Source organism: Coregonus lavaretus (genome assembly GCF_964263955.1).
Source record: "Coregonus lavaretus genome assembly, chromosome: 27".
In the NCBI taxonomy this organism is placed as follows: Eukaryota; Metazoa; Chordata; class Actinopteri; order Salmoniformes; family Salmonidae; genus Coregonus; species Coregonus lavaretus.
In genome coordinates this window covers 15,107,952-15,132,339 of record NC_140014.1, presented here as the reverse complement: position 1 = coordinate 15,132,339, position 24,388 = coordinate 15,107,952, and the positions used below count along the sequence as shown (strand labels likewise).

General features: G+C 45.1%; 2 protein-coding genes across 2 annotated transcripts in view; one reads left to right on the top strand and one right to left on the bottom strand.

The window, feature by feature from the left end:
- The window catches only part of LOC311102607 (myelin transcription factor 1-like protein), a gene marked incomplete at both ends in the record, with an annotated part of 591,893 nt that overhangs the window by 155,854 nt on the left and 411,651 nt on the right, over positions 1-24,388 (top strand). The gene's annotated exons all lie outside the window — the stretch shown is intronic.
- The window catches only part of col12a1a (collagen, type XII, alpha 1a), a gene marked incomplete at its 5' end in the record, with an annotated part of 82,519 nt that overhangs the window by 30,428 nt on the left and 27,703 nt on the right, over positions 1-24,388 (bottom strand). Inside the window, 21 exons of the mRNA XM_084144399.1 lie at positions 294-423; positions 664-803; positions 1,055-1,184; positions 2,687-2,826; positions 3,017-3,040; positions 3,161-3,293; positions 3,477-3,616; positions 3,777-3,906; positions 5,277-5,413; positions 5,622-5,751; positions 6,240-6,385; positions 11,835-11,964; positions 12,881-13,020; positions 13,819-13,965; positions 14,230-14,394; positions 14,773-14,892; positions 15,057-15,206; positions 17,466-17,587; positions 17,786-17,978; positions 18,275-18,541; positions 21,419-21,688. Of these exons, the coding sequence (XP_084000525.1) occupies positions 294-423; positions 664-803; positions 1,055-1,184; positions 2,687-2,826; positions 3,017-3,040; positions 3,161-3,293; positions 3,477-3,616; positions 3,777-3,906; positions 5,277-5,413; positions 5,622-5,751; positions 6,240-6,385; positions 11,835-11,964; positions 12,881-13,020; positions 13,819-13,965; positions 14,230-14,394; positions 14,773-14,892; positions 15,057-15,206; positions 17,466-17,587; positions 17,786-17,978; positions 18,275-18,541; positions 21,419-21,688 (3,084 nt within the window). The remainder of the gene's footprint in view (positions 1-293; positions 424-663; positions 804-1,054; positions 1,185-2,686; positions 2,827-3,016; positions 3,041-3,160; positions 3,294-3,476; positions 3,617-3,776; positions 3,907-5,276; positions 5,414-5,621; positions 5,752-6,239; positions 6,386-11,834; positions 11,965-12,880; positions 13,021-13,818; positions 13,966-14,229; positions 14,395-14,772; positions 14,893-15,056; positions 15,207-17,465; positions 17,588-17,785; positions 17,979-18,274; positions 18,542-21,418; positions 21,689-24,388) is intronic.

The following is a 24,388-nucleotide window of genomic DNA, read 5'->3' as shown; positions in this document are numbered from 1 at the left end:
ATACTATTCCAGAGAGTGGATGCTCTACAGATATACCAGCTCTAAAAGAATGACGAAACAAAAACCCAATTCGTAATCTGATATTGTAGCCTTTAGCATACTGTACAATCTTCTCCTCAGGAAATTCTGAACCAATAATGGTAGAAATATAACCATGTTGTATTGAACACAGGTTCTTCATTACATTCCAGAGTGGCCAGGGTATATCATGACAACTACAATGAGAAAATGGTTGTTGAAGCTGTACTACATAACATTAACCATCCTAACAGTAAACCTGTACGTGGACTCACGTGTCTTGCCGTTCTCAGACATGCGTTTGCCCTCTCCAGGGGGGTAGACAGGGACCACAGTGACGGTGTAGAGGGTGTCAGACATCAGGTTCCTCAGCACAGTGCTGGTGGTGCTACCAGAGACCTGGGACTGTAAATACACATACCCACACAACAGTCATGCTAGCTACACAGAGCTGATCTGATATAAAACTTCTGGTAAAGGAACAGTATTTGTACACGTGTGTTTGACTGTCTGAGTGAATATGCCAAGTATCCGTGTATCAGTGTGTGAGTATTCTTTCAGCAGTAGATAATGGATTTGATAACGGATGTGTGTGCATTCCATAGTGAGATTCAGTAGTGATTGGTTAGAGGTGGCCCAGCCTACCACATCCTCAGCTCCTCCAGCAGCTGGTACATAGTAGATCTTGTACTGGCGGACGTTGCCCTCGGCAGCCTCCCATTGGATGTTCAGGGTGCTGGTGGTGGGGTCAGTGACCTGGAGGTTTCTCACTCCACCTAGAGGCTCTGGAGAGAGAGAAGAGAGGCCATAGGATTCATACTATGTTGAAAAAGAACCCTGAGGTTCTGATGTTAAAATGCATGTGGAGGTGTGAATCTATGTTTTACAAAGACAGAATGTAGGGAATCTTTAACATGATCATCTAGGTAATAAATGTAACCCCGGTTCCCTGAGGGAGGGAAGGGCAGCTGAGAGGCCGAAAGGGAACATGATGTAATCATGAAGGCCTTTGACAGGCCACAGTAAGGTCACTCACTTGTCTTTCCGTTGCCAGAGATGTCCTTGCTCTCCCCGCTGCCGTAGATGGCTGCCACTGTGATGGAGTAGGGAGTGTCAGGGGTCAGCTTGGGAAGCAGCACCGTGTTCTTCTTCCCTCCGATCTGCGTCTGTTGGGGGATGAAGACAGGTTAAAATGACTGTTCTCACCTGGTCAATAATCACACTCGGGGCCTAAGGGCTGACTAATTTTGCAATTTTTGGATCAACCATAAATGGTTCTTATATTCCCTTCAGATTACAAATGCATCAAATCATTTCTTCAGTGTGGCCTCAGAAGAGACGATACAGGAAAAAATAGATGTATTTTCTTATTGGATGTGGATGCCTCTGATTCCAGCTTCTCTCCCTTGACAGTTTCTGTCAGTGTCAGCAACTTGATGGAAATAATTCAAGTTGAGCAATAGCAGACTGTCAACATTTTTGTCAGAGGATGCAGCGAGCATTTTTGGTCTTTCTTATTGTAAGAGCCAAGGTAAATCTATCCTAAAGTGGGATTTGTTGTCTTAGAGGTATGAGTGGTGAATTTAGTGCATTGTTTTTGGCCAGGGAGACACTGTATTAAAAGGAACACTGCTGGGTTGCATCGCCTCACAGAGACGGCTGACTCAGTAAACCCTGTGTGTGTGAGTGTGGGTTTTCTAGTTCTTTTTGAAGTTATGCTTTGTAGTGCCTGGGGAAAACGCTTATCAGCAGGCAATGGGAAACTGTATGATGGAAGTCATGTTATTCGGCACCAAGAAAATGTTCTGTGTACACAAGAATGGAGCGTGTCTCCCATTTCCTACACAGACTTGTTGTCACAAATGAAACAAAGCGCGGCCTCCTGAGCTCTCCATACTTGTTGAAAAGCTGTCAGTGAACCAAAAACACTTGGCTGAGCTTTGCTCATTAGCTTCCAGCTTTTCAACAATGCCTCAACGTTTAGCGTGCGATATCAAAATGGCTGGCCTATCATACATTACAAACAAGTCTGATAAGATAAGAGAGGGAAAACATCTCAAACTGCCTCTATCCATTTACTATCTCTCTCTCTCTCTCTCTGTGTGCCTCTACATCACGCAAACTCTAAGCGCCTAAACATCTGGCCTGATGAAAAAAGCCTGTCTGACTAAACTACTATCCAGCTCTAGAGTGGAGCAGCAGCAAGGCCAGACAGCATTGTGTAAACACTGTCTGAGGTCAACGACCCCCTGGTACCACACTCCCGTCCTGTTACATAAACACACACACACACTCAGACACACACATCCACCCACACACACACAACCCGGCTGAGCCCAGGTATTCCATCTCTCCCCCCTCCTCCATCTCTCCCTCTTTCCTCACTGATAACACTCTCCCCTGAGGCTCTGGTCAATGTCCCTGACCCCCACATGCTCCTAAAATGTACACTGTCATCTTTACTTGGGAGATTTCGGTGGGAGACTCCCATGGGTTTATATTATAATTCTAAAATGCCTCCCTGGACATCATTCCTCAAAGTGTTCCTTTTCCTTTCATCATCCAGAGGATGGTTAGGATTTAACAATGGCGTTAGCACTATGAAAGGCTTGGGACTGTGATGCCCTAAGGCTTAGGCTGAGCTATGTGGCTACAGGCTGGTTCTTACCGACTGGGTCTTGCCTCCGGCGGTGGGGACGTATGTGATCTTGTAGGTCTGGACGCGACCAGGGGCGTGGTCCCACTTCACAGTCAAAGTGGTGGTGGTGGCGTTGAACACCTGCAGGTTCTGGGGAGGGCCTGTGGGGGCTGGGCACAAACAGAAGAACATAACCACATAAACACACATCCAACCAACACAGATCATCTTTACATTTTAACTTCTGGATTGTGATCACCCGTGTAAAATTTGCTGAACAAAATTGAATGTATTTGATTCAAATGCATGCTCTCTCTGAGTGCTGTATGGATTTTGCTTGATTATAACAAACAAACTTACCAGGGGTGATGATGACCTTGGACACTGGCGAGAGAAACAGAAATATAATGAGCTCTTATTAGTAAATCTGATCAGGCATTGATGGGCATCTACAACTATGTATCTTGATTGATATCATTAGATTAGATGATGGACTTGTCTTACATGTTCTCTGGCTGCCCAGCAGGTCTTCACTCTCAGACTCGTCGGAGTAGATGGCGGTGACGGACACGTCGTACAGAGTGTCTGGCTCTAGGTTCTCCAACACATTACTGGTCTCATCACTGTTCAGGATGGCCTGGGAGACACAACACAATGGACCTTAAGGAGCTGGAACACCACTAAGACTTTAAACTACCGAAAGCCAACAAATGTTTTGCTTGTAAGGGTTTATTGACATTTGTTGCCTAATGTTTTGCCTCATTCGACAGGTTTTTTTTGTATATTAAAAGATGGGAACCAGTAATACTAGTGCTCTTACATATTGGAAGTTGGTTTCTCCCTTCTTGGTCCAGCCGATACGGTAGAGGGCCACATCAGGGGCCCCATAGTCCCAGTGGGCTCTGAAGCTGGTCTGGGTCACCTCAGAGAAACGCAGGTTCTTAGGAGCAGGAACAACATCTAGACAGAAGAAAGGAACATTTATATGGGTGAGATTGCCATGCCATCACTAATGTTTTTCATGGTCAGGCCTCACCTACTGTATAGTACTGAGTAGGAGTTCCATGGAGTGTAACCCCAATGTGTTAACCCTGTACTAGGCTGTGAAACTGTACTGTACCTGTGATGGCTGTGTTGAGCATGGGGTTGCCAGCTCCCTCGTCGTAGATGGGTGTAACAGCAAGGTCATACTCAGTCTGAGAGATGAGGTTGACCAGGGCCTTGGCAGTCACGTCTCCTCCCACTTCAAGCTGCAGACCAAGAAAACATCCTTGTTTAGATCAAGCTTCTCTGTGTCACAGTTATTAGGTTTTAAAGCATGCTTGTATCAACAGCTGAATTACTACTTTCTTTTTTGTAAATGAAGAGTTAGGGTTAGTAATAATGAGTAATAATGTCCTCATCAAGGTCATGTTGAATGGCTTCCAAAGTCTCATTCTGGTCTCAATGATGAGTTCCAAAGAATCTGTGAGAGAACTCTGGGCGACCTTAAAGACAGCCTGTAAACTTTACTTCATTCACAGGGAATTTATAAATCCTCAGCACATCCAGAGCTGGAGAGAGATAAACAATGAACAGAACAAAAACACTGTCCCAGTAGAAGCAGTAGTATCCATTCACCATAACTTCCCCACTGCTTTCCATGCCTCTGGAATCTTATGATCACGCCATTTGGTAGAGGAGGTCATTCCCAATGTTCCTTAATCCGAGATCTCTGTCTTTCTTTTTATTTATTGTTTTTGCATTCAGAGTTGTACTGGGACACATTTCTTTGCGAGGGGCTCTGGATCGTAAATCCACAGCAAACGTTTTTCCTGGGTGCAGAAGAAGAGCCCTTCCTGTTTTCTCAGTGTCCGGAACAGCGCTGGAGCTGCTAATCCAGGCCTGCATCATCATCCATCAGCTAGCCCAGACCGCTGGCACTTTCTGGGCATGAGGTTAGCCGCCGCTCCCCTCCCCTCCACCGCATCACAATCAGACGTGTGGATGTGTTTTTTATCTCTTAAGTCCAATGGAGGGACAGAAGAGTTACGAGGCGTACCGCCATGTCATTTATACCCCAGGATGCGGGGCAGGGCCAGCGCTAGACCTGCCATGGTAGAACTCCCAGAGGCCTCGGCTGTAAAGCATAAGAAGTCCCACGCTGCTGGCGGATCATGATGGTGTGGTCCGCACCTATCACTCAAACATCCAGCAGCCCCAATTCCAACCCCAGCTCCCCCCGCCCCCTCCTGTGTTCAGGGACCTGCTCTCCCCATCTTCTGCCGACAGTGGTGTGATCCTTCCACCAGGTACCCGGTCCAATAGCAAAGCCCCAGAGGTCCCCTGCATACCCCTCTCACCAGCTGCCTTTCCCATTATGCTGTCTAATGTCATACCTCAAATGATCTGTCAAAAGTATCAATATCAATCTGCTAGCTCTCTATCCAGGTTCACTATCATGGCTTATTATGGCATAAACAGAGAATGGGCTAAGCACAGGAGCTGGTTTCTGCTGTGACCAGTAGGAGGGGTAGCTAGGCCTATACCTCAGCCCCATGGGGAGTATATATCTAGGGTGCAGAGTATTGCTTTCACTGCCGTCTGTATCCAACAGATGTATTGTGACATTGTGTCTCACCTCTTTGGCTTCTCCCTCGTCAGGCTTGTAGGTGATGATGTATTTGAGGACGGCTCCAGGTGCTGCGTCCCAGTTCATCTTCAGGGTGCTGTGGGTAACGTCTCTGACCCTCAGCTCTCCAGCAGGGGGCATGGGCACTATGGAGGGGACAGAGGGACAGAAAGATGAGGATTACTAAATTCCATACTTTATTACTTGAATCACTTTAGTTCCATAGACCTGGGAGTGAGGAGCCTTGATTTACTCTGTAGGAGTTAGGACCTGTCGTCCTTTACTCCACATTATGCACTGAGAGTAAAACATGAACATGCATGTGAATGTAGAGGAGTTCTTTGCTGCACGTACGTGTGACTCCCTGCTCGGTGAGGGGGCCGCTGGCTGACTCTCCGTGCAGGGCGATGATGGACAGAGTGTAAGCCGTGTTGGGGATCAGCTGCACCAGCTGGGCATCAGTCATGTCCTCTCCAACTCTCATCTGCAGGGGGGGACCACAACGGAACAAACATTAGTTTACAATGCTTACTGTCATTCAGACAGGCAGTTTGGATGAACATGTCTCCAAAGATTACAAATCTTAGGTGGTGTCCAGTGTGCTGAAACTATCTAAGTGTTGCCAATACTACAGACGATCTTACCCTCTGGATTTGACACTATGAGCTAATAATCGTCACATCCCTCTGAGTCTAAATAATTGTGTGTTTTGTCGTCTCGGTATCCGTAAAACGAGAGTTACAACACTGCTCACTTTGTAACTCATCACTGCTCTGTGACATCTGCATGCTGTCAGGAGACATTGACAGGGGACCGGTATATTTGGTAATTGGCAGCATCTGTGTGTGTGTGTGTGTGTGCGTGCGTTCGTGTGTGTAGTGGAGACTTTGACTGTGTCAGTTCCACAGCTGGTCTGGCCTGGAGTCCCTTTCTCTGTCTCCTCTCTCTCTCTCTCTGGCCCGGCCTTCTCACCTCTTTATCCACAGAGGGCTCGGTGGCATTGAGGGCACTGTAGAGCAGCATGTAGCCCGTGGCGCCCACTGCCTCCTCCCACTTCACCCTCATGGTGGTGGGACGCTCCTCATAGATGGTCATCTTCCTCACCGCGCTGAGGGGCACTGGACAGGGGAACAGGAAGAGGTGAACACTGTAAGATTCTAAACACACATGCACACGCACACAATCCCATCCAAAACGGCATGTTCGCAGTGAGACGCAGCCATGCAGATTTCATGTAGTGAGAACTAAAGAATTAGTTATTTTATGGGAGCTTTCATGGAGAAATTACTTGCTTCATAAAATGACTCTGTTCTAGATTACAAATAAAGTACAACTGAAGAACAACGTTAAAGAAACATCTAATTCTCACTGCAGAGAGTGAGTGGGCGCAGATATACAGTGGGGAGAACAAGTATTTGATACACTGACGATTTTGCAGGTTTTCCTACTTACAAAGCATGTAGAGGTTTGTAATTTTTATCATAGGTACACTTCAACTGTGAGAGACGGAATCTAAAACAAAAATCCAGAAAATCACATTGTATGATTTTTAAGTAATTCATTTGCATTTTATTGCATGACATAAGTATTTGATCACCTACCAACCAGTAAGAATTCCGGCTCTCACAGACCTGTTAGTTTTTCTTTAAGAAGCCCTCCTGTTCTCCACTCATTACCTGTATTAACTGCACCTGTTTGAACTTGTTTACTGTATAAAAGACACCTGTCCACACACTCAATCAAACAGACTCCAACCTTTCCACAATGGCCAAGACCAGAGAGCTGTGTAAGGACATCAGGGATACAATTGTAGACCTGCACAAGGCTGGGATGGGCTACAGGACAATAGGCAAGCAGCTTGGTGAGAAGGCAACAACTTTTGGCGTAATTATTAGAAAATGGAAGAAGTTCAAGATGACGGTCAATCATCCTCGGTCTGGGGCTCCGTGCAAGATCTCACCTTGTGGGGCATCAATGATCATGAGGAAGGTGAGGGATCAGCCCAGAACTACACAGCAGGACCTGGTCAATGACCAGAAGAGAGCTGGGACCACAGTCTCAAAGAAAACCATTAGTAACACACTACGCCGTCATGGATTAAAATCCTGCAGCGCACGCAAGGTCCCCCTGCTCAAGCCAGCGCATGTCCAGGCCCGTCTGAAGTTTGCCAATGACCATCTGGATGATCCAGAGGAGGAATGGGAGAAGGTCATGTGGTCTGATGAGAAAAAATAGAGCTTTTTGGTCTAAACTCCACTCGCCGTGTTTGGAGGAAGAAGAAGGATGAGTACAACCCCAAGAACACCATCCCAACCGTGAAGCATGGAGGTGGAAACATCATTCTTTGGGGATGCTTTTCTGCAAAGGGGACAGGACGACTGCACCGTATTGAGTGGAGGATGGATGGGGCCATGTATCGCGAGATCTTGGCCAACAACCTCCTTCCCTCAGTAAGAGCATTGAAGATGGGTCGTGGCTGGGTCTTCCAGCATGACAACGACCCGAAACACACAGCCAGGGCAACTAAGGAGTGGCTCCGTAAGAAGCATCTCAAGGTCCTGGAGTGGCCTAGCCAGTCTCCAGACCTGAACCCAATAGAAAATCTTTGGAGGGAGCTGAAAGTCTGAATTGCCCAGCGACAGCCCCGAAACCTGAAGGATCTGGAGAAGGTCTGTATGGAGGAGTGGGCCAAAATCCCTGCTGCAGTGTGTGCAAACCTGGTCAAGACCTACAGGAAACGTATGATCTCTGTAATTGCAAACAAAGGTTTCTGTACCAAATATTAAGTTCTGCTTTTCTGATGTATCAAATACTTATGTCATGCAATAAAATGCAAATTAATTACTTAAAAATCATACAATGTGATTTTCTGGATCTTTGTTTTAGATTCCGTCTCTCACAGTTGAAGTGTACCTATGATAAAAATTACAGACCTCTACATGCTTTGTAAGTAGGGAAACCTGCAAAATCGGCAGTGTATCAAATACTTGTTCTCCCCACTGTATACACTGCAGGTCAAACGTTTTAGAACACTTACTCATTCAAGTGTTTTTTTGTTTTTGTTTTTTTACTATTTTCTACATTGTAGAATAATAGTGAAGACATCAAAACTATGAAATAACACATATGGCATCATGTAGTAACCAAAAAATATGTTAAACAAATCAAAATACACTGCTCAAAAAAATAAAGGGAACACTTAAACAACACAATGTAACTCCAAGTCAATCACACTTCTGTGAAATCAAACTGTCCACTTAGGAAACAACACTGATTGACAATAAATGTCACATGCTGTTGTGCAAATGGAATAGACAACAGGTGGAAATTATAGGCAATTAGCAAGACACCACAGACCACTTCTCAGTTCCTATGCTTACTGGCTGATGTTTTGGTCACTTTGAATGCTGGCGGTGCTTTCACTCTAGTGGTAGCATGAGACGGAGTCTACAACCCACACAAGTGGCTCAGGTAGTGCAGCTCATCCAGGATGGCACATCAATGCGAGCTGTGGCAAGAAGGTTTGCTGTGTCTGTCAGCGTAGTGTCCAGAGCATGGAGGCGCTACCAGGAGACAGGCCAGTACATCAGGAGACATGGAGGAGGCCGTAGGAGGGCAACAACCCAGCAGCAGGACCGCTACCTCCACCTTTGTGCAAGGAGGAGCAGGAGGAGCACTGACAGAGCCCTGCAAAATGACCTCCAGCAGGCCACAAATGTGCATGTGTCTGCTCAAACGGTCAGAAACAGACTCCATGAGGGTGGTATGAGGACCCGACGTCCACAGGTGGGGGTTGTGCTCACAGCCCAACACCGTGCAGGACGTTTGGCATTTGCCAGAGAACACCAAGATTGGCAAATTCGCCACTGGCGCCCTGTGCTCTTCACAGATGAAAGCAGGTTCACACTGAGCACATGTGACGCCGTGGAGAACGTTCTGCTGCCTGCAACATCCTCCAGCATGACCGGTTTGGCGGTGGGTCAGTCATGGTGTGGGGTGGCATTTATTTGGGGGGCCGCACAGCCCTACATGTGCTCGCCAGAGGTAGCCTGACTGCCATTAGGTACCGAGATGAGATCCTCAGACCCCTTGTGAGACCATATGCTGGTGCGGTTGGCCCTGGGTTCCTCCTAATGCAAGACAATGCTAGACCTCATGTGGCTGGAGTGTGTCAGCAGTTCCTGCAAGAGGAAGGCATTGATGCTATGGACTGGCCCGCCCGTTCCCCAGACCTGAATCCAATTGAGCACATCTGGGACATCATGTCTCGCTCCATCCACCAATGCCACGTTGCACCACAGACTGTCCAGGAGTTGCCGGATGCTTTAGTCCAGGTCTGGGAGGAGATCCCTCAGGAGACCATCCGCCACCTCATCAGGAGCATGCCCAGGCGTTGTAGGGAGGTCATACAGGCACGTGGAGGCCACACATACTACTGAGCCTCATTTTGACTTGTTTTAAGGACATTACATCAAAGTTGGATCAGCCTGTAGTGTGGTTTTCCACTTTAATTTTGAGGGTGACTCCAAATCCATACCTCCATGGGTTGATACATTTGATTTCCATTGATAATTTTTGTGTGATTTTGTTGTCAGCACATTCAGCTATGTAAAGAAAAAAGCATTTAATACGATTATTTCATTCATTCAGATCTAGGATGTGTTGTTTAAGTGTTCCCATTATTTTTTTGAGCAGTGTATATTTTATATTTGAGATTCTTCAAATAGCCACCCTTTGCCTTGATGACAGCTTTGCACACTCTTGGCATTCTCTCAACCAGCTTCATGAGGTAGTCACCTGGAAATCATTTCAATTAACAGGTGTGCCTTCTTAAAAGTTAATTTGTGGAATTTATTTCCTTCTTAATGCGTTTGAGCCAATCAGTTGTGTTGCGACAAGGTAGCGGGGGTATAGCCCTATTTGGTAAAACACCAAGTCCATATTATGGCAAGAACAGGTCAAATAAGCAAAGAGAAACGACAGTCCATCATTACTTTAAGACATGAAGGTCAGTCAATACGGAACATTTCAAGAACTTTGAAAGTTTCTTCAAGTGCATTCGCAAAAACTATCAAGCACAATGATGTATCTGGCTCTCATGAGGACCGCCACAGGAATGGAAGACCTAGAGTTACCTCTGCTGCAGAGGATAAGTTCATTAGAGTTACCAGCCTCAGAAATTGCAGCCCAAATAAATGCTTCACAGAGTTCAAGTAACAGACACATCTCAACATCAACTGTTCAGAGCAGACTGTGTGAATCAGGCCTTCATGGTTGAATTGCTGCAAATAAACCACTACTAAAGGACACCAATAAGAAGAAGAGACTTGCTTGGGCCAAGAAACACGAGCAATGGACATTAGACCGGTGGAAATGTGTCCTTTGGTCTGGAGTCCAAGCAAGTCGTGTCGTTGTGAGACGCAGTGTGGGTGAACGGATGATCTCTGCATGTGTATTTCCCACCGTGAAACATGGAGGAGGAGGTGTTATGGTGTGGGGGTGCTTTGCTGGTGACATTGTATGGGATTTATTTAGAATTCAAGGCACACTTAACAAGCATGGCTACCACAGCATCCCATCTGGTTTGGGCTTAGTGGGACTATCATTTGTTTTTCAACAGGACAATGACCCAACACACCTCCAGGCTGTGTAAGGGCTATTTGACCAAGAAGGAGAGTGATGGAGTGCTGCATCAGATGACCTGGCCTCCATAATCCCCTGACCTCAACCCAATTGAGATGGTTTGGGATGAGTGGGACCGCAGAGTGAAGGAAAAGCAGCCAACAAGTGCTCAGCATATGTGGGAACTCCTTCAAGACTGTTGGAAAAGCATGCCAGGTGAAGCTGGTTGAGAGAATGCCAAGAGTGTGCAAAGTTGTCATCAAGGCAAAGGGTGGCTATTTGAAGAATCTCAAATATAAAATATATTTAGATTTGTTTAACAATTTTTTGGTTACTACATGATTCCATATGTGTTATTTCATAGTTTTGATGTCTTCACTATTATTCTACAATTTAGAAAATAGTAAAAATAAAGAAAAACCCTTAGGTGTTCTGAAACTTTTGACCTGTAGTGTATATATCTATCTTCTTTTTTTTTTATACAATAATAATAATAATGCTATCTTTAAGCCTCATATGGTATCATAAACAAAACAGTTTTGTTCTTTCTTTAACGTTGAAAACAGGGACCACACAAGCATCACAAGAACATGCACACAGTGGTGTGCTAAATGTAATGGAAGAATGTTTGTTTTACAGTCCCAAAGATGTTCATTAGTTGATCCTATAGTGATTACGTTTGGGACACAAGTATGCTGAAGCACAGTAATGGACAGGTACAGTATAGTGCAGGGTTTCCCAAACTCAGTCCTGGGGCCCACCCTGGGTGCACGTTTTGTTTTTTGCCCTAGCACTACACAGCTGATTCAAATAATCAAAGCTCAATGACGAGTTGGTTATTTGAATCAGCTGTGCAGTGCTGGGGGGAGGGGGGGCAGGACCGAGTTTGGGAAACCCTGGTATAGTGGATCAAAGAAGAACACAGAAAAACAGATTAGGACTCACAGGTGGTTTCAGTCCCCTTCAGTGGGTCGCTGCTCTCCTCTCCGATGACAGAGTAGACGTTGACCAGATACTCAGTAAGTGGGTTCAGGTTGGGCAGGATGGCTGTGGTCACTGAGCCATCAACAAACATCTACAGCCAACAAGAGTACACATGAACCAGGCGAATACAGTATGAGGATGGAGAATTACTTTGAATGTCTATTTTAAGTAATCCGGAATGTCTATTTTAAGTAATCCATTCACATGCATGTGAATGGTTTGTTTCTGTTGGCGGACAAATAAGACAAACAATACAACAAACTGCAGCTATCAGTGTTTTTTGTGTTGATGCATCTGGTTTCAATTGAACCACAAATTAAGTTGTAGAACTCTGACTGGTTTCAACCCAGTGTGCGTTTCTATTTATAAGAGTCAAACACAAAAACAACTTCGATCACATACTAGACCACTGCCTCACTAAACCATGAGAGCTGGACTAAAACAAACACTTTATAAAATTAAATTGGAGTCCAAGGAGTTGGAAGTGGATCTAGCAGCTAGCCTTCCCTATTCTAGTACTCTAGAGCCAATACCCTGCAGTCAAAGGGATATTACAATAAGAAAAACAAATCTTTATTGCTACTAGTACTCTAAATTGAAAGCCTTATATTTTCTCTGGTCTTACCCTCTGTCAACTCCATTTTACCAAACACCCTCACACTGAACAGCCAACACAAGCTTGAGGACGTTTCTGGGGTTTCCTTCAAGTCTCTGGCATATCAAAGAACTAAACCCAGGATAATGAGAAATACTTCCTATAAGACTGCCCATATGTCCTCAAAGCTACATGTGGGGTAGGTGTTGGGTAAGGATGAATTCTAATGTAATCTCTTCAATCTTTATTTAGCCAAGTAAGTCACAGAACATAGGCTTTACTACAACTTGCTTCCATCCTCAGGCCCAGGGTGGGAGTGACAGAGGGGTTTGGGGGGCTGATAGAGAGGGATTGACAGCGGAGATTGGGGTTGGTTGTGGTTACCGGTCGTGTGGAGGTTAGGAGGACTAACCTTCTGAGGGCGTTCAGACAAGGTCATGTACTCCACACGGTACTTCTCCACTGGACCTTCAGGGCCTGTCCAGCTGGCACGGAACGAGTAGTGGGTCACCTCCGAGGTCACCAGGTCAGTGGGCGCCTGGGGGCCACCACCTATCAGGAAAAAGGGGGGGGGGGGGGGGGGGGGGGGGGTCAAATCAACCCTAAGTATGTCATTGCATCTTTCACGGGTTTGGAAACAGCTCCCTAGCAGAAAATCCAGTAGACAGACATACAGACAGTCTAAGCCTTTTCTAAAAAAACGTATCTTTCATAGTATTCAGTCACAGCTTTTGAATTTGATTAAGGTGCAGACTATTTCTCATTTTAGAGAGGAAAAAATAAACTATCAGCAGGGATAAGAGGGCTTTAGATTCTAAATTATTTCCAGTGGTTGGCTGGCGTTCAGCTCCTTGTATTGGCTCCCCTGGTGCACCAGACATGCTACTCTACTGAGGGTCTCCCCTAGCCATGAACTAAACCCTGTTTACATAACTACAGCCTCACACAGCACGGCTGGCTGTAAAGATCATCACCCGTATTCACAAAGAGTCTCAAAGTAAGTCTGCTGATCTGGGATCCGGGCCCGTATCCACAAAGTCTCAGAGTAGCAGTGCTGATCTAGGATCAGTTTTGCCTTTTAGATCATAATGAATAATATTATATGGACAGATCCTAGATCAGCACTACTACTCTGGGATGCTTTAAGAATACGGGCCCAGGTCCCCCCGTTATTCATTACGATTTCAAAGGCAAAACTGATCCTAGATCAGCACTTTTATTCTGAGAAACTGTGAATATGAGCCTTGAAGGCATTAGAAATAAGACTGAGGGATAACCTACATAGCCCATTTAGACTGCCACCTTTACTGTCACGGCAGGGAATGTACAGTAATGCCAGCCTGAATGTACCTGGTCCCTTGACGCTGTTACAGAGGTTGTTGGTCAGGTCGTCCACTATGTCCAGCAGGAAGGAGAAGTCAGCCACGTTGTACATGTGGATCTCATCCGGGTCAGTGGCGATGGACCTCAGCTCATTCTCATCAGCGTTCTTCACACCTAGGAGGAGTCAAACAGGACATCAAGTCAGTTATCCCCTCAGAGCAGGTTGAGGATACATTACAGACACTGTTAATGAGGAAGATAAGTGGCGTATGGCAAAGGTGTGTAAGGAATTATCCTGGGAAACTCGAGCATTCACACTCTACTTCAAGACGACAAAGATAACTGCCATTATTCAAGTTGAGATAGATACAAGGAGCTTCAGATGTCCTATCTAGTCAAAATATGTGAAACTGCCTAGTGATGATGGCAGAGACTCACCAATGGCATACAGCTCAATGCCCTGGTCACGCAGGTTCTGGGAGTTGGCAATGATGTCATCCTGAGACTTGCCATCAGTGACCAGCACTCCGATCTTACGAGCGTTGGGTCTCATCCCAACATTTTCCTTGAAATTGTTCTGGAGGATGTAGTTTAAAGCGAGACCTGCAACGAGGGCAGAAACTATTATTCACACTGATTATATGGATTAATAATTTCTCTGAGGCCTTTCCAACACGGCAGCTAAAGAGCAAGGAGATTATGATAAAATACATTGTGAGCCTATTAGGAACAACTCAGTTTTATTCGCATAATGGAGCATACAATTCAGTTTCCTTCACCCTCTGGCTATCACACAAACAGCTCAACTGCCAAGAACCAAAACAGTGGCACAGTTTTCATTGTGAAGTTTATGAACTGGAACTTATTTCAGTAGCTGTCTAAATAGCCAATAGAAGCTTGAACATGATAGAGCTTTAAATGGGACTAACGGTATACAACAGTCTCTGAATTGAGGTTGTGGTTGTAGATTGAGTACAGTACCAGTAAGGGTGTTGCCTCCTTTGTAGGGCAGGTTGGCTACAGCCTCCAGCAGTGAAGTCCTGGTCCTGTGGGCATTCAGGTGCCACTCAGTCTTAGGATCACCACTGTACTGGGCCAGACCTAAGAGAAACACACACACACACAGAGCCTCTGTCAGATCAGATGCCTTGTATAACCATCCAACATGGTAATGCCTAGCGAACGACTAAAGAGTGGAGACACAATAGTGTTATCTGCAGCAGGTAGCAGGAATGTACATGTCCTGTGAGACAGGTTTAACCTACCGATCTGAACCCTGTCAGGGCTGATGTCGAAGACTCCCACCATGCGAGAGATGAAGGAGCGGATGGTCTTAAAGTTCAGACGGCCGATACTCCAGGAGCCATCGACCAGCAGGACTATATCAGCCCGGGCTTTGGTCTTACACACCACATCTGAGAGGTCAGAGGTTACAGCTCAGAGAGACAGTACAGAACAGTGATGGGGCACTAGTTATTATAATGCAGTTTCAGGTATAACACAGGTGAAGTTATGAGGGCAGAGGTGTTCAAAAATGCATGAGTGAGAAGGGAGGTGAAGGAGTAGGAAAGAAAAGAGGTCATTGACATGACATTATTGACATGGATTCACAGTACATCACACAGACTTCCCAAACAGAAAACAAACACATCTCTATCTGTCTCTTTACAAGCAAGCAGTAAAAACACTTTCTATCCATTTTCAGGGTTACGAGCTATTTTCATCATCACACATTTCATTTCCAGGTGTCGATATAATTGTTGTCTTCTTTTCTTCCAAGTTGATCTCTCTCTGAGTAGTGTTCTTCTCTGGCCACTCCTCAGACTCTCCCGGGGAACAAAAAGAAGCCCTCCTGATATGATATACGAGTGTCTCCTTCGTGAGAGTTACTGTGCATTCCTCACTGGCACAGCTTTCACTGTTTTCCGGACACCTGCATGATGAGAAGAAGGCCTTGTCCGCAGTCTGTTAAGACCGCAGATGCACGGCAGCAAGACACAGACATTGCGCAATCTGCCACTGTTACATGTTTGATTTACAGACTTCTCTTTCTATCCCCATGCGACCCACAGATAAACAGATGTCCTGCGGAGTGTGAGGGTCCTAGAGTGGCTGAACCATGTGTCGTTCAGACTACAGTCTGTTTTAGTTAGTCGTAATAAAGAAAATTATCTAAGGCTATCGGACGGAGACAACAGGGGAAGATTTATTGGCCATGCCAGATGTTTGTCCTTTGACTGCAATACGCATTTCACCAAATTAATAAATTCACATCCAGTCCCTGTTAATGGCACTATAAATTCAACGTTAGGTTTACAACTTGTGCATTATAGCACATACGTATCCGTCAGTCAAGAAAAGGTTATCTTTCATTTACAGGAAGAAAAATACAAACTTTAAAAGTAGAAACAAGGAGATAAAACTGTTCATTACTGTCTGTTGTAAAATATCTTCAAAGGAGAGGGAGGCTGATGTACGGATGACTTTAGTCTCTTTTAGTGCACCCAATCCCCTCTTACTCTCAGTCCTCCTCCAGCATCGGGATGGGGGGGATTAAATTGAGGAGTACTGGGTGAGGAGGAGGGGGTAATGGGGTGGAGAAGGGGTTTTCTGCCTCCTTTATTAAATTATATTATTGTGGGCGCTTGACTGACAGGGTCTTGTCACTGTATCTGCTCCCTATTAGAGGAGGCCTTCCAGGCAGCTGAGGGTCGGGACTGGCCTCTCTGGAGCCTTCCTTAATACACATAACATTTTCCTCTCTCTCTTTCCTCTCCTCACACTCACTGCCCATGTGTCATGCTGCGTGCTCACACCCGTGAGGTTGTAAAACATTTATAATTGCAAACAGATTATATTTTTTGTCAATTCTGCTGCTCTTAGCTGCTGCTGGATCCAGAAAAATAAAAAGGAACCCAAAGTGACGAAATGCTGAAAAAGCGAGCAGCCAACAGATGGAATAGTCATTACATCTGTTATTTGGTGAGACAATTAGCTTTGAGGTAAGTCATTTAGGGCAACTCATCTGTTTTTATGGGGAGAGGGATTATAACGGATTTTCCTAATGAAAAATGGACAATGTGATATATGTCCCACACTTCGGCTATGGCCGCAGAAGACACAACATATAATATATGTACTGTATAAGGTCTTAAGTATGATGAGGGAGATTAAAAAAGCTTTACCCACTGGGCACACAGTGGTTGAATCAACATTGTTTCAATGTAATTTGTCAACGTTTTACCCTAATTTCAATGTTTACGACACTGGTTGAAATGAGATGAAAACACTACTGGTTGATTACTTTTTTCAAACCCAATGTATTTTCCACATTAATTCCACGTCACAATACATTGACAAATTACGGTGAAACAACGTTGATTCAACCAGAGTGTGCCCAGCGGGTAGGGCTGTTGAGTTCTTTGAGGAAAATGTGTTGTTTCAATTTTGCCTCTCCAAAATGGATCATAGCTTGTTAATACAATTCCTACAGACTAATATTCACCTTATGCATGACCTTTTACTTTTCAACATGGCTGCCGTGCCTGTTGATTGGCTGGGCATAAGGTGAATACAGTACTTTACAGTGTAGTCTCCTGTGTAATAGTGCTGTGTGGCTGGTGTTGCTGGCTATATGATAAATCATGAAGGAGGAGTTTGAGAGGAGGCATTACCTCCATCATACAGTGGTGGTTCAGGGGCATCAGAGAGAGTGGTCTTCTCCTCACCAGCCAATGGCTGGCTCTCTCCCCCCTCGAACATCCCAAACACACTCACTGTGTACTTGGTACCAGCCCTGTGTGAAAAACCTAAACCAGTTACACTTCATTCATCTCGACAAGTTTGTCAGTTTGTCTGAGAGAAATTACTGATAGATGGACACAACAAATTGGTGAACTAATGAAAAAGCAGCATAGTCAAACTTTCTTTGCAAGGCAATACAGTAACTGTGACAGTCCATCTGATATACTTTATATTCCAAGGATAGACCTACCTGAGCTCCTCCAGAACCACAGTGTTGTCATAGGGTCCGACCAGCAGCTCTCCCAGGTCTATATCATTTCCAATGGGGTGGAAGGTGACTTTGTAGCCCTTGACTTCCCCTGGAGCGTGGTCCCAGGTCACTCTGAAACTGGTCCTAGCGGGCTCGGAGGTCTGCAAGTTTCTAGGGGCTTTGTACGGTGACACTGGAACAGAGAACATGATGATTTGATATAAGCAGATGACTATAAAGTGGAAGTAAAATTAGGCTAAACGTTAGGCTAAACATTAGGTTATTACAGGAAAAATGCTAGTTCTTAGCGGCCTCTTTGGAGACCCATTTTCTCCTATCCTAGATTTAGTAGTTGATGATCATTGAGGATGAGTACATGATACGAGTCTGCATAACCCTCCAGCGACTAACTACTGTACAGGACTCCCCTAAGCTAACGCAAGCAGCACAGAGCACAGTTCAGTTGTGGTTAATGATAGACCAACGTACGTGTGGTTCCTACTCCTTGCCTTGCTTTTCCTTCTCCCTGCTTGTACACAGGCAGCACTGTGATGTCATAGGTGGTCATGGGCGTCAAGCGTCTCAGGATGGTGTTGGTGGTACCACCGGGCACCTTGGCGGCCAGCTGTCGCCCTCCTGACGCTGGCTTGTATGTCACCCGGTAGTTGACAACATTCCCGGGTGCAGGCTTCCAAGTCACCTTCATGCTCTTCTCCGTCTCCTCAGAAACCACCACAACTTTTCCGGCTGCAGACACTGAGAGCACAAAAGAAAGAAAATTAAACACCAATGCTTGATGTATTGATATCGGTATCATGATGTGAGTTTGAGCAGAGAGCAGAATTGAAATGCATGCCAAATTGCTGCCTACATTTCCAAATGGTCCAAAGCCATAACGTCTTGTGGGCAATCTAAACATTGACATGTTTGGTTACCTCTGAGATTTTTTACTGAGGAATTGGTTCAGTTTTCATATGCTTGTGAACACAAATCCACCCAAACGTTGTTTTATTTCCCAGTCAGACCATACACTGACCAGACCCACTGTGCAGATTTCCATACTATGACCCCAATGTGTTTTTGGTGCAGGAAGGACAAGTGTGAATTGTTAAAACCCTTAACGAGCTCAGGAAAATATTCAAACAGCTAGACTTCAGAGGGAGAAGTTTTATGGATGGAAAAAAGCAGTCTGTCCAGGTTTTCAGTGTGTGGCTCAACCCAAATGGACCCGTCCTGTTAGCACAGACAGAGAGAGGGCTTGTGGTTCTGGTGGAGGAACCCGCAGGGCGAAGTGACCACAGATATAAACCATACAAGCCTCTAGAGGTGCCTCAAGGTTGTTTTTGGTGTAAATTGCACCAGTCCCGCTTGCCAGAATCAATAAACAAAACGATGGAGCGACAAAGTTTCCCATTAGCACATTTTGTCTCGCTAACCAGTGGATAAATTCCCCAATCGGGGCGAGTTTCCGTCAATGTGCTTTTCTCATTTCAGTTGGTCGCTGTATTCGAGGAGAGGGGAAGCACTGTCTACTCCCATGTCTATCTGAATCCACAATCTCCCCTGATAACTGGTAGCAGGTGTGGCGTATTGCGTCATGGCCATATACTATGTAATACACATGCTTGCACAAGCACACACCGACACACTGACACACACACACACACACGTCGTCACCCTGATTACAAAAGCATTTCAGTGGCCTTTTAGATGGATCAGGTGAATGCCAGAAGCGGTGACGTTATCTGCAAGCTCAAAGAATGAGCCGTAACAGTCACCGTATCTCACTTTTTCCACATCACGCCCAAGAATGGGGCTCAAGTTTGGTTTCCTGCATAACTCTAAAGCCTGTGTCACTCCTTTTGAAGGCTGATAGGATTGAAGTAATTTTATGTTTTTTCTTACCATGCCTAGGTTCTATTTGTGGATTATATGGGCTATGAAAGCTATGCATTCATGGTTTATTTACGGAAATAAGGTCTGTACCCAAATCCAATCTCTTCAAGGACCGAAGCTATCTTGACACGCTCCTTTTTGTCATCAGACAAATATGACCCTCTCTGCCCCTCGTCTTCGTCCCAGGTGCTCTACTTAGGCTCATTCCAGTTATATAAAGACCCACAGTGCCTTCAGAAAGCATTCACACACCTTGACTTTTTCCACATTTTGTTGTGTTACAGCCTGAATTTAAAACGTATTACATTTAGATTTTTTTGTCATTGGCCTACACACAATACCCCATAATGTCAAAGTAGTATTACATTTTTCGAAATTTTTACAAATGAATTGTAAAAATTTCTTGAGTCAATAAGTATTCAACCCCTTTGTTATGGCAAGCCTAAATAAGTTCAGGAGTAAAAATGTGCTTAACAAGTCACATAATAAGTTTCATGGACTCACTCTGTGTGCAACAATAGTTTTTAACATGATTTTTGAATGACTACCTCATCTCTGTACCTCACACATCCAATTATCTGTAAGGTCCCTCAGTCGAACAGTGAATTTCAAACACAGATTCAATCACAAAGACCAGGGAGGTTATCCAATGCCTCGCAAAGGTGGTCACCTATTGGTAGATGGGTAAAACATTAAAAAATATATATTGAATAACCTTTGAGCATGGTGAAGTTATTAATTACACTTTGGATGGTGTACCAATACACCCAATCACTACAAAGATACAGGTGTCCTTCCTAACTCACTTGCCGGAGAGGAGGGAAACCACTCAGGGATTTCACCATGAGGCCAATGGTGACAGAGTTTAATGGCTGTGATAGGAGAAAACTGAGGATGGATCAACAACATTTTAATTACACTACTCCACAGCACTAACCTAAATGACAGAGTACTCCAAAACATGCATCCTGCAAAAAATATGGCAAATACATTTTTGTCCTGAATACAAAGAAGTGTTGTTATGTTTGGGGCAAATCCAATTCAACACATAACTGAGTACCCCTCTCCATATTTTCAAGCATAGTGGTGGCTGCATCATGTTATGGTTGTCTAGCAATGATCAACAACCAATTTGACAGAGCTTGAATATTTTTTTCAAGAATAATGCGCAAAGGTGTTTCTACACAGTATTGACTCAGGGGTTTGAATACATATGTAAATTAGATATTTCTGTATTTAAATTGTAATACATTTGTACACATTTCTAAAAACATGTTTCACTGTCATTATGGGGTATTGTGTGTAGATGGGTGAGATATTTTTTTTTGATTCAATCCATTTTGAATTCAGGCTGTAACAACAAAATGTGGAATAAGTCAAGGGGTATGAATACTTTCTGAAGGCACTGTAGATATAACACACTGCGGTCATGGGGTATTTTTATATCCTACATCTATATATGTTTTCCAGCTCTGAGGTAACCTGGGGACGAGAAACCAAGAAATGCATCTTCTCAGGCAGAAAGAGAGAGGGAGAGCTACAGAGGCAGAGCGAGAGAGAGAGAGAGAGAGAGAGCGAGAGAGAGCGAGAGAGAGAGAGAGAGAGAGAGAGAGAGAGAGAGAGAGAGAGAGAAAGGATGAGACAGAGAGACAGAGAAGGGGAGAGAGACACAGAGAGACAGAGAGAGAGGTCCCACAGTAAGTGTGTGTATGGTGGAAACATTAGGGAGTGACTTACCATCTGTGGTCTCAGCACCCACGAGCGGCTCCCCCTCTCCCCTGCCGTAGGCTGCGTACACAGAGACCTGGTAGCGCGTCTCCGGAGTGAGCCCCTCCAGCATAGTGGTCGTTACGTCCCCGGGGACGGACTTCTCCCCTGTCTCCTCCGTGTACAGCGACTTCCACTTCAACCGGTAGGAGCGCACGTTACCGAGCGCCGCCGTCCAAGAGACAGCGAAGCTGGTGTCTGTGACGTCTTTGGTGACCAGGTCTTTAGGGGAGCCAAGGACTGTGTGGGGAAAAGGGACAGAGTTATAACCTTAGGACGCTGGGAAACATCATCTCACATATCAGTGTTAGTGCATAGAGTCTTTGACAAATGGACCAGAAGAGAGTTTGTGTCAGGTGTGCTAGTTGATATGGTTGTTTGTCTGCATCTGGGTGCTGGTGATTTCCAGGCAGACAGATGCAGTCTGGGGGAGTGTGTTCTATTGAGCAGGAGAAATTAGCTGGTATAGCGATAAACCACCAACAATCATTGATCTGTCTCTGTTTAACCCTCAGGGTGTTTTTAAAACCAGTGATATACTTTGTTCATAATCTGAGGGTTTGGAAAAAGCTCTGCAAAACCAATCACCCAATTCCAGCCCTCAGCTCAGCTCAGAGCCTCTAGCAGCACTTTCATTTTCCATTGAAACAGAAGAAACTTGATCCATTGAAGTGTGTTTGCTACAATTGCAGATGTTGCTCTCTCTCTCTCTCTGTCTCTCTACATCGCTCTCTTTCCTGAGAGACTATTGGGGTGGGTGGGGGAGGGAAGTGGCAGATGCTGAGTTACGGGAGAAGGATTTGCGGTGGCGTTAGCTGTAGTCTGCCAACAGATCTTTGGCTGTTTGGGGCGCCCCTATTGAGATCGGCTCTCTCAACACAGCCTGGCTGCGCAGACAAGTTTCACTCACCACGGGGGGAGAGACCACCTCACATCTCCCTCCCACACAACCTCAGGACAGGACAGGAGTGGACAGGGCTGTTGCTTTTACCCACATACAGCCTGCACACAGCCTGGACCTAACACTGCTAATGAGGGAACAGCTAGAGATACCAGATCAGATATCAGGTAGTTCATGTGTGCCAGTAAAGTGACTGGTTTGGCTGTAAAGCTAGCATGATTCTCTGTGTTATCAAACGTCATCAATCTAAATGAATAATCCAGGGTTCACTATTCAACCACCATTCACCAACCAGGCAGTTTGGGTTGCACAGAGAGAGAAAGAGCTGCTCCAGATCTGAGGAGTAATGAATTCAACAAGGAATGAATGGAGAATTCCAGATTTTGGAGGGCCTGTCTAGGATAATATGCTGTGGCCCCTCTAAATGCCAAGTCCTCTCTATCCAGGGTGCAGCGAGCTGCTGCCAAGCGTTAAGGAGAGAGGCCACTGACTTTCCCGGCTGTGCTGCTGCACAAGAGGGACCGGATCACACGATAATCACTGCAGACAATGGCCCACTTTTCCTCAGTACTATGAGAACAGCACAGTCATAGGGCCCTTTCTGACCAAGCACTAAAGTACACACATGAAACACATGGAACACAGAGAGCTAGCTGCTGCCATTTTGAGTTCATCATCAAAGTTTAATCAGTTGGAATTAGCTAAACTTGCAAACCAACAATTGCAAGCAGAACTTAGATTTGTAACTAGATAATTGGGCCTAGCCTCTGTGTAGCGAATCAAAGAAAAGCATTAAGGAAGTACTGAGGAAGGAGCTATCAACCAAGGATGAATTAGAGCACATATTCATCAGCAAATTGGCTAAACAGTTGTCACCATAATCTCCCAAATCTCCAATAGCCAAATAAGGAAACAGATCTGACAAACACAATGGGTCTTCACTAGATCACTGAGACACAGAGCCTAATCTGTATACTTCACTAACTGATGTATAGGAGTAGACCAGCCAGGCTCTTCATGTAACCAAGGCATGTTCGTTGATGTACCTAACATTCATATTGAATGCCAAAAGGCTTGTGAGTTTAGGCTTGAATTGGACAAACATCAATGTGTCAAGAGGATGAGTCAGATGCTCTGAAAAGTATATAAAATGCTCACCCTCTCCGCTCACATGTGGACACAAATAGCGCTCTTATCAATGTAACATAATAGCATGCATTGACTGCATTCATACAGTACATACTTTTTTGTCCAACAAACAGCCTACAGACTGTTCTACTTCTTGAGCACACAGGTAAAGAAGAAATGCCATTGGAAATGGAGAAACTCACTTCAATTTACAGATCAGCAGTTTAGTTCAGTCTGATTTGAGAACAGCTCTTTCCAGATGGCTGGTCTAAAGAGAATCCATCAAACCCACTATTCCTCCCAAGTGCCATTTTAGGCCTGGCACTCCCATTTGCAGTTCCTTCATTTAACTGCCCTGGAGCCTGGTCCACCTAGGCTCTGTGTAGGCCAGACCACGGTAAAGACACAGGGTTCACCAGCATGTGAGGGATGCACTGCTCTGCCCTTTTGCCTAGAAGGACCTTCAGTCTGGAGGAAAAACAGCTGCTACTGGCTCCGCTGCGACACTGAGCCTGGCAAATCACCGCCCCGCCAGGAGCCCAGTTTCCAAAGGGATCGTCATGAAAGGAAATTAACTCAAGCGGCTATGAATTCACCTGGTTTCACGCCACACTCTGTGGCCCATGAAATGCTTACTACTGAAAACCTCAACTCTTATGCCCTCAGACAAACAGTCACTCAACATTAGCTGTGCAAATGCATTGCACATTATTGTCTCCAGCTACTTGCACACCAGCTAGCTATGTCCTTTCATGACTGTGCTTTGCAGCTTGTACAGCATACAGTGAGCTCCAAAAGTATTGGGACAGTGACACATTTTTATTGTTTTGGCTCTGTACTCAAGCACTTTTGAAATGATACAATTATGATAAGGTTAACGTGAAGACTGTCAGCTTTAATTTGAGGGTATT